The sequence below is a fragment of the Eriocheir sinensis genome, chromosome 48 (assembly GCF_024679095.1).
Source record: "Eriocheir sinensis breed Jianghai 21 chromosome 48, ASM2467909v1, whole genome shotgun sequence".
Lineage (NCBI taxonomy): Eukaryota > Metazoa > Arthropoda > Malacostraca > Decapoda > Varunidae > Eriocheir > Eriocheir sinensis.
Window position 1 is genome coordinate 1,022,752 of NC_066556.1, and position 10,467 is coordinate 1,033,218.

The 10,467-nt window shown below is 41.5% G+C and overlaps 1 protein-coding gene across 1 annotated transcript; it reads right to left on the reverse strand.

The window, feature by feature from the left end:
• Positions 1-154: 154 nt before the first annotated feature.
• LOC126981447 (lysosome membrane protein 2-like) lies at positions 155-9,795 on the reverse strand. The gene is made up of 11 exons (XM_050832486.1): positions 9,633-9,795; positions 5,099-5,190; positions 4,616-4,773; positions 4,220-4,361; positions 3,821-4,027; positions 3,390-3,658; positions 2,829-2,950; positions 2,419-2,537; positions 2,169-2,294; positions 1,758-1,820; positions 155-1,227 (listed from the first exon to the last, which is right to left on the reverse strand). Exons 1-11 carry the CDS (start codon positions 9,652-9,654, stop codon positions 994-996), a joined length of 1,554 nt encoding a protein of 517 aa, XP_050688443.1. The 5' UTR covers positions 9,655-9,795; the 3' UTR covers positions 155-993.
• Between the last annotated feature and the right edge of the window lie 672 nt (positions 9,796-10,467).

Below are 10,467 nucleotides of genomic sequence, written 5' to 3' on the forward strand. Positions count from 1 at the left end.
ACCTTTTAGCTGCGAGCCGAGCACTGTGTAGCCACAGAACCAGATATTATAACATCAAAGTCTTTCCTTTACTAGGTCTAAAGTATCCAGTCTCCACTTAACATAGTGTATTAAAAGCATGCTGCTACCAAGGTCTTTAGTAGTGACACTATGATTAAGAAATCACTTTTATTGTCACTGTAAAAAAATATCTACATTATATAAAAGATATATCACAGCCTAACTAGAGGTTTATGTGATATTATGGATTCCCAAATATACAGAAAGGTCACTCATTTCACATATTTGCTAAAAAATTAGCAGTACACTGTGAAAGTCATCCATCCTAAATATTGTAAAACTTGGCCATATGTATATATATGTTGTATGTGCAGATAAATAAGTGGCCAAATTTTCTTTACATGCACTTCATGAAAGTCAATTTTAAGTACAAATATTTTTGAGCAAAGAACTATTAGGAATTCATTTAAATTTTCTAAAAAAAAATTTATTATAATTTATCTCTGAATAAATCTATGCTACTGCACTATATGATATGCATTATACAGTGTACTAAGAACTACAGGACAGACACACACACGGATGTAAAAAAAAATTGGGTTTCGTTTTTACAAAAGATGCTAAAAATATAAAACCATTCAATATAAAAACACTCAATGATAATTTCCTCCTAAAATGGTTTCCAGCACCAACTGAGGGCAGTTACAAATGTTATCTTTGTTAGCATGCATACAGATTATGCTGGAGCTAAGAGTAAATATGATTTTGTGAATGATATGCTGCAATGTGTGAAGGGGTATCCTCGGGGCGGGAGAGATGAAGTGTTTGTCCAGCAATGTTGTAGGATGCTCCACCTCCAAAGAGGGACCTCATCAGCCGGGGCTGGGTGTGCTCCACCTGAGATGGCCTCTGAGATTCTGGTCCGTGGCTCGCTCCGTGATGATGATTGTTGCGCCAAGACTGTGTGCTTGTGTGTGAGTCTGTCCCGTTATGTCAGGCGTCATTCTCTGGGTCATTGGACACCATCGTGTTGGTGTGACCTGTCAGATGCGACTTGCGATCTGGAGTATTATTAACTTTTGTTGTTTTACCTTCCCTGTGGGTAAAGTTGGGGTTGAAGTACGGGACAGGCAAGTCATAGTGGGTTGTTAGGAAAGCGATAACTACAAAGACGACAATTATGAATCCAATGCTGTAGAGTGCCAGAAGCATGCTGAGCTTGGCAACCTGAAAAGAAAAGGAATATGAGTAAACAAACCCATTCACTTTCACAAAATCCTGATGTTATGAATACCTGCACTCATTTTTGCTGTATATTGCTGTTATTGAAGCAATGTGTTTTAAGAAACAACAATTTTAATTGTAACTGGACTCCCACTACGTAAACTGCCGTACAGGGGTCTGCCCACACCTCCCTGCCCCTCTCTCTCATGCTTACATGTTTGTCTTGTATAAAATGAGATCTGTACTGACTTACCTCACTTCTGTTTTTTATCACTGAAGATGGTGGCATTGTATATCAAAACAGACTCCTAGTTATTGGTTGCATACTACTGTGGTTACACTAAGGGTGAAGGGGTTAAGCCCCAAAACTCCTCTCGGTCCCCCTTCAGCCCCCTGTGATTTTGAGAAACATTGTTCCTTACTCTTGGCCCCCTTGCATCAAGGAACAAACTTTAAGCTGCCATCGTATTACCTACTACTATATTAGTCAATAAATTTAATCAGTCTAACTAATTACTATATATATTACTTACTGGTGGGGTATTTTCACTAAGCCTCAGTAACTCAAGAAGATTGCCAGGAAGTTCAGCCACACCCTGAAATATAATTTTAAATTATTACTCTTGTGACTAAACTAAAAGGAAAATTTTTCCCCTACTACATATTTGCTTTTACTTTTAAAAGATTTCCCACTGTTAGAACAGAAATCCTGCTAAAAAATAATGATAGGAAGGCCTAAAATTGAAAATAATACATGGTCCTAGAGTGACAGCTCCACTTACCAATAAATTAAGGTATTCAACATCATGCAAATAAAGTTTTTGTTAATAGCAGTGTTTTTCAAGCACCTTAGCTGTTAACAGTGAAATCCTTCTGTAGGCTAGTGACTATTAATCATAATATAAGAACAATTACTGGACTGTAGGGAATTAGTTAATACATACGTCTTCAAACCACAAAACGGGGAAGATAATCTCTCTAAGCTTGGCTGCTGGGTGGACCTCTGGCACGTAGGGAACAGCAATGTTGATCTGCAGCCGAGCCTGGGCCCGCAGTGGTGTCCCAGTGCGCTGTGAGCAGTGATGAAAAATAAACTACCTTAAAAGTATGCTCCCTGTGCAGCAATACAAAAAATCCTCATAGTTTATCATTATTCCTCAAAACAAAAAAGGTATGTCATGATAGTAAACTTACTGGAGCAAGATCAATAAACATTGCATGTTTATCAGCATTGGGCTTCAAGCCAATGACAGCCTCACGGTATTTGGGATCTGCCTGATAGAAGTGGGGCCACGAGACTAATGTTGGCGAGCCTGGAAAGAATGAATGAATGAATTTAAAGTGGTGTGTCTAACCTGAAAATATATACACCTAGTTATACATGCAGTTATATTTGTATTTTTTTTCAAATATTCTAATATCATATGACATCTTCTTGCCTCACAGGTTCTGGCAGAGGTGCAAGTAATCCACTGTAGTTGCAGAACCTGACTATGCTGCCGAGTCAAATCCATCCACCATAGATGTGAACATTTCCATTAAACCAATTTAATTTTAAAATAATGGGCACAAAGGTCAGAGCCTAAATTTGATTTTGTACTTACCAAATTTACAAGAACTTATGTTGAACACACCACCCCCAATGCAAGGAGGACCTCCAACACAGTAACATTCATTTTCTGGTTTTGTAGACACGTCGGCAAAGATATCAGGTGGAGGAGAAAACCTGAAAAAAATAACATCTCACTTGTAACAAGAAATGTGGAGAATTGATTGCAATGATGCACCTATACCTATTATGACAGTTATGTGGAGTAGGTATTTTTGTGTAATCCTTTGTTAAGCATAAATTCTTTCTTACACTTACACCACAGCTAAGTTTATGTTAGATTAAAGGTCAAAATTTATTTTTGTATTTCTTAAGCATTCCTGGACCAGCTATGTCTGTGCCTTTAGGATAAAACTGAAAATGTGTCCAAGAGTAATGAACTAAATTATCTCGGGCATTATTGCACTGAGCATCTTCTAGGGGTGGGCTGAAAACGAAAAAGGTCATTGAAAAATGGGGAATAGACCATGCACTGCCTTTGAGAGCAAGATTAAATACTTGCATTCATCAAAACACATGGCCACTGGCATGACATTTGAACCACACACAGCCTTACCTCATCCCCTCAATACCGAAGTCTTCAATGTTGTGCCAGTACGTGAGAGGAACTGAACGACACAGGTTTTCATTGAACATGTAGAGAGTTGTGTCCCTCACAACTTCAGGAGGGAAGGAAGAGCCATCACTACCTTGAACCTTGTTACAACTGTCAGTCTTCCAGTAGTGCAGCTTATTCTTATAGTTGTAGGTATTGATGGTGGCATATTTTGTCATGTCATATTCCCCAGTGTAGACATTCAACAAACCATCAGTTGAGCCATTTTTCTGAAATACAAGCATTTCTCAAAATCTCTGCTTATCTACATTAGACAGCAACAGCATCATCAGTTATAAAAACACTATAAAGCAAAACCTGACTGTGTTTCAATATCCACAATAGGATTTAGAGTGTAAAGATGCCAGACTGTTAATGCAACACATACATACCTTAATGAAAAACCCGAACTGTTCATATGGCAAACGCTGGTCTGGAGGAATGATGTCCTTTGCTATCTTCAGGAGCGGGTCATCATAGCCCCACATGAACTGGCCAACGGTCTTTGTTACGAATGGCTGTGTCCCCAACACCTCCAGCATGGATGAAAGTGCAAGTTTTGCAAGTCTGGCTGCAAATCTCCACTGAGACAAGGCAGTCTGAAATTGTTTCAATTTTAACTTTATATTTTGAGCATTTTTTTTAATGAACACAAAGTTTTGCACTGACTTATTACTGGTGGAATGACTATTTATCCTCTACCAAGGTAGCTTCTGTTTAAGAAAGCAATGCCCTAAATCAAAGTTTTCTTTTCTATTAAAAGACTCAGACTTCAGCTCAACAGCACTTACCATCATTGGAATATTGAGTGTGGTGATAACATCCTCTTCTGGTCCTACTGAAGCATTTCTCTCAAAGAAATAAAACTTTTGAGTCTCGTAAGAAACACTGCCATTATTATGGAATTTTACATTCACTTTCTTCCAGTGTTCTCTGAAAAAATTTGCATATTGTCAATATTTTTTCGTTGCATCATTATACTATACTTGACATGATTATAACACCCCAAATACCACAGATATATCCACCCAACTCACAACCAGCCCAAAGTTTTCTCAAAGAGGTGAGCCAAGGCAGATGCTTCCACTTGCTCGTCCATAAGCAAGATCATTCTATCATTACTGGACTGTTACATTTTACAAGGTTGTGGAGCAACAAGGCACAGCCACTCCTGAGGTCAACCTCACCTGTAGCAGTAGGGCCCCACTTCCTGGAAGACTGGTTTATCCCCTGCCAGGAACTCCTCCTTGTTGGTGACATTGAAGAAGTAGACCTGCAGGTGAGGCACAACGGGGGGGTTCTTCCACTCTTTGTACATGTCACTGCCATTGCGGATGACAAGTTCCTGAAGAAAAATTATAAACTTAGATCTACTAGACACTGTACAGTTCAGAACACAGTATATAGTTTGATGATTAAATAGCAGAAATACTGAAATATGGAGGGGATGTAATTTTGGTTATGTAATCTAGCATAGGAGCAGGGTAAGGTGGCTTGACATCTGGCTTTGGAGCAGGGAGCGTTGGAGACTTTTGTTGTGGGCACCCAATAGGGGGAAATTCCTGCAAGAGGATGGGACATGGTAGATAAATAGATTAATTAATATACTGCTGCACTCAGCCTCCTGAGGAAATTCATTTACAACTTTTCGAGTGGCCAGTGTTACATACCTGGTTGATGAAGGAGTTCACGAGTGGATCAAACACGACAGTAACAACTACACCAAGCACGACCATCAGCAGCCCCAGCATGCCCAGGCACACTGAAATAAATATGTACAAATGATACACCAGCTTCCCCACAACAACCAATCAATGACTATGAAAATTAGCATCTAAAGCCACATCTTCATACAGCATTATTATTTTTCCTAAATGAGTATTACTACATTGAAATTTCCCTAAGGTGCACCGTGTTGTAGTGAGTCATACATTCACACAAAATTTGCAAACCCCAAATAGATTGATGCTACTTTGGGGGGTGAGGGGCACTAGTATTGTATATAGTCTACCAGGCTGAAATAACCACCTGCACAATGTTATTATAAGGATGACTGAACTTAAGAACAAAGCCCTGCCAGTGTTGGCTGCTGTCATAACCTGCATAGAGAGAAGTCTAGGGATCACATCCTTATGACCTTTGACTTTCAATCTTAACATTTTATAAATACTTGAGTGCAATGTCCGACTAAACTAAATGAAAGCCAAACTTTAAGCCATCACGGTCACAACCCTGGTTACAACACACACAAAAAAGTCACTTTTACATTAAATGCTTCTAAGAATCTCCTCTCTCTATTGCCAGAGTCCCACATCGCAGCCACTACACTGGGCTTTGTCAACTTTTTTTAACAAGACAATTTTAAGAATTCTAGTTCAGACCACAAGGCAGCCAGAAACCTTTAAATACTAACTATAAAAACAACTGAGAAAATGGTTTCGTGTCACCTCTGAAGTCACAGAACTTTCACTACAGACATGTAACAGCATGTCTGTAGTATGGAGAAATCCTTAAGCTTTTTTCAACAGAATAGTAAAAAACTGGCTATTTGTTGTTTTCCAAAACAAAATGATCACCTACTAATTTTATTGCTTGGTCGACTGATAATTCATTCACACAAACTTTCATTACAACTTCAGCATATGATTGCAGATGTAATGAAAAATGACATTTGACGATTAATCCTTCATTTGTAGCCCACAAGGCACACGCCCTATATAGATATCTACTTTATCCGTTAGAGTGAAGGACAGTACCCAGAGCAAAGTCAGTGCCATGGCAATAAGGTAAGGCTGGGGGTATGCGCTGTACTTTGCGTGGCCTCGGTGCTCATTTCCTTTACACTGACCTTTGAGCTCGTGATGGGCAAGAACTCGGGAAACATGGCTAGTGTGACATCCGGGTTTCCATAGTTTACCTTTCTTCGGTTTCCCCAGGTACCCATTTATCGACCAGCCTGAGAAGGAGGATGAACAGCTGTCCGGGCCGGGATTCGAACCCGTGCCCGCGGAATAGCAGCTAGGCAAGCTAACCACTGCACCTTGGAGGCGTTACAATGACATGTCATGGTGGCGGGTAATTTGTTAAATCAATATATTACCCATCACACAATAAACTTCCACCAATCATGCACCATTTCCAGATGCCACCTAAAATCCAATCTTCCAATTCAGTCTCTTGAGGGTGACACTACAGCAGGCGAGGGATGTGATGTGATAGTCATAACCTCGTGATTACAGTACCCTCCAACACCTGAAATTCAACGAACATCCACCTTTCCCAGAATCATAGCCCACGAATGTCTTTCTAATAAAATAAAAAAGTGCAGCAGCGGGGGAGCGGGGGGGGAGGCTACCAGAGCAAATTTAAGCGTCCCCAGCTCAGCACTCTTGGAAACATAGAAAGGGAAAGGAATATATTTATAAACACTTCTACGAAGAAACCTGCTCCCATTCTGCCAAGAACTAGCTCCTGCCTGTTCCCGGCAGAACAGGTTAACAAGTCACTCGGGTAGTGAAGTAGCAACACACTGAAAGACTGGTTGGCAGCTTTAGTTGCAAATTTTACTCATTGGTGTTAAGTAGTAGTGCACTACATTGACTTGCTCAATTATATATTTCACTCTGATGCAAACGGTGGATTTTTACACTGTAGCCTATAGCTACAGCAACAAAATTGATTACTCCCATCCACGCGCCTCAATGGTTAGCGGACCTGTCTCAGACTATGCGGGCCCGAGTTCGAATCCCGGCCCGGGCAGTCGGCGTGCAGCTCACCCAGCTGTTCATTTCCACTTTCGAGCTGGTCGATAAATGGGTACCTGGAGAAGGTAGGCTGTGTTAACCCGGATGTCACACCGGCCCGGGTAATGGGTTCTTGCCCACCACAGGCTCAACGGACATTGCGACGGAGATGACCACAGAGGCCACTTGCAGCTATGGCGGAAGCCCCGAATTATACCTTACTATCCATAAATCCTGTTTAACGATCCTAAAAATCTAGTATACTAAGTAGCCTGGACAAATATAATGAAAAATGCGCATTTTTGCCTGAGGCATTTGGCAAGGTCACCATATTAAGTATTCTGGGCAAGCCTAACTCTTAATTAAAGGACAAGTAGATAAATCACTCCTTTGAGTCAAATTCCAAGGCCAAGTTGTGAAGATAGGCAAAATAAACTTTGTTATGGGGTTTCCTGCAGCTGAAATTTGCAAATACAATGTGGAGTACAATAAAATTAATGTAGAACAAATAAGAAAAATTCCAGTGGTCTGACAAGCTTCATGACAGCTGCAGTGGTATCACTTTAATGCCTACCAAGAAATACTACCTACGAATTCCACACTTGCTGACATCCCACGTGTCAACCCATTAAAAACTATATCAAGTGGCATCACTAGCTTTGGATTTGAGTAATATCACGTTTCCTTTGCTGCAAATACCAAGCACAACATAACCCCCATTATGCGCCTTCAACCAGGAAAACAAACCATTACATAAGATATTAAAAAATTGGAATAAGTTTGCCTAGTAGATGAACTAAATGAAGATTAACTGATCAAATTATTTTGACCCACACAGATTCAGCTGATATCATAATACTGAGCTGGATGTACAGACCTAAAGGCTTCTAAAACCACAACTGGGATAAATTTAGTGGACCTGAGCAGTATTTTTTAGATTTTCTTGTGGAGATGTCTTATCACCGAAAGAGCTACGGAAGCGCTAGGGAAAATTAAGCGATGTCTCACTCTTTAGCGGCAACATGTAAGGCAAGTTGGGGCTGACGGTTCATAAAAAAAAAGTCCCGAGGGCGAGACAGCTGAACGATCAGTGTTTAAATAGGAGGGAAATAGGCAGGCATTGGTTTAGTAATTTTAATAGGGTGGTGGGGGATTGGAATAGACTCAGCAATCACATAGTGAGTGCAGGGACGAGCTTGTTTTAATTAAGAGTAGACTTGATAGCTACTTGGACGAGGATGACAGGTGGTAGTGGGGGGGAACCTGGAGCTGCCCTGTGTAGGCCATTTGGCCTCTTGCAGTTTCCGTATGTTCTTATGTTTATTGCTCGACCTAAAACCGTGCTCCCCCAGCGCTGTCGTAACGGTTTCCCATTGACTTGTGTGAAAACCTAATGAGTGCCTACACCATAAATTGATAGAAAACACTTGACAATTTTTTTTTTTCATGTGGGTGATTTTCAGACATGGTAGCAATCTCTTGGGCACCCTCCTCGACCCGTTTTAATATGGCCTTCAAATGTAAATTAATACTTGTAAAAAACTAACATGTCAACACCAGAAATCGATAGAAAAAGAATCCTTGGCAGCAGCTTTTTTGGTAATTTTCAGACATCGTGGCAGCACCGCCTTGAGCACCCGCCCTCTCCTTGCGTGCCCAGGTGACGGCCGTGTGTTCGCGGCTCCCAACAGGTGTTAGGGCCATTGAAGCGAGGCAGCAGGCACCCCTAGAGTTGTGACCCTTGCGCTCCACCAGTTTTTGTTGTTATAAGTGAAAGGACTGCATGCTTGTCTGTCTGAACCCTGCTTGATGTTCTCTTATCTGAACTATTTTAAAGATCTTCCAGGAAAAAAATAGATTTGGGTTTCGACAAAAAAAAATCCACCTGGGATTGAAAACGCGAAATTCTTAACTTTTCTTTTTTGGTAAGTGAAAGGACTGGTGTCTGCGTGCCTGCCTGAACCCTGCTTGAGGTTCACTTATCTTCACAATTAAAGGTCTTCCAGGAAAAAGGGAAAGTGGGTCGAATGCGGACAACATCGACAGACGAGAAAGGCAGAACGCTATTTTTTTTACACTTCTGAAGACTTTAAGTGCGGGGGGGGTTCTGAACACATGGCAAACACTACAACCTGTACCGTGGGGCAGGCGTCGACATGCTGCACACTGACCAGGCAGGGAAGGTGCCAAATCATCACACAATCACGGAACACACCACCACCAGGCACAGCACCCACACCTGGCACAACACAAAGGAATGCAACACACAATACAACACTACACAGCAACACACGTAACCCCCAGGTCAAGGCAGGGCACGGGAACACTGATCCCTGTGACCTGACTACCACCGTGACCTGGGTTTAATTCTGCAAAGGGGTTTTCACCGCCGCAAAACTCGCTCCCTCGTGCCTGCAGGTAACACGGGAGGGAAAGTAACGATGTAGTGACGGTGTATTACCTAGGCAATTGGACCTGTGCATCTTGGAGGCTTTTCTTATTGCTTAACTATCACAGATCACGGAGAACTCGCACACACATCCTCCCCACTCAAGTCACCGCCGCACACTGAGCTGCAGCTGGTGGTGGCGCGCCCGCACCTTCCCGCACACCTGTCTGGCCGCGGCTTCGTCCTCCCAGGTGACCGCTCCCTCCCCTGCCCACGCCTTGAAACTACACAATAATTAAGTTAAGCAAGTTTGGATTGTTCTTGCATTTCTTAGATTCTTGTATATCATAAGTGAAACGAAGTAATGCTATATTTTATCCACTTTATTCCAGATGCGCCAGAAACGGACAATTTACAATCTATACAGTAGGGGAGTATTTATTGCCCCCTTTGTGTTACTCCGTGGTCTTCCTTTAACGTTACCTTCAAATATTACCTAGAAACACGAAAACCATCTATCTATCATCATGCCTACCTTTGCGAGCCTATTACCTGTCTATTCAAACAGGTAAAGGGACAAAGGTGCATGATAACACCTCAACCACTCGTCACTTTCAATTATTTCTTTAATGTTACCTTCAAATACTACCTAGAAACACGAACCCTACCTATTTATCCTTCTCCTTACCTTTGCGAGCCTATTACCTGTCTATTCTAACAGGTAAAGGGACAAAGATGCATGCTAACACTTCAACCACTCGTCACTTTCAATTATTCCTTTAACGACCTTCAAATACTGGCAGGAAACACAAACTACCATCTATTACCCTGCCTACCTTTACGAGAGCCTACTACCTGCCTAATCCAACAGGTAAAGGGATGCATGATAACACCTCAACCACTCGTC

Coding starts and splice junctions, on each gene's coding strand:
- LOC126981447 (XM_050832486.1), bottom strand. CDS start 9,654: ATGCACAGGTCCAATTGCCTAG. Junction 5,191..9,632: donor GCACAGGTCCAATTGCCTAG/GTAATACACCGT, acceptor TATTTATTTCAG/TGTGCCTGGGCATGCTGGGG. Junction 4,362..4,615: donor GTGGGGCCCTACTGCTACAG/GTGAGGTTGACC, acceptor AAATTTTTTCAG/AGAACACTGGAAGAAAGTGA.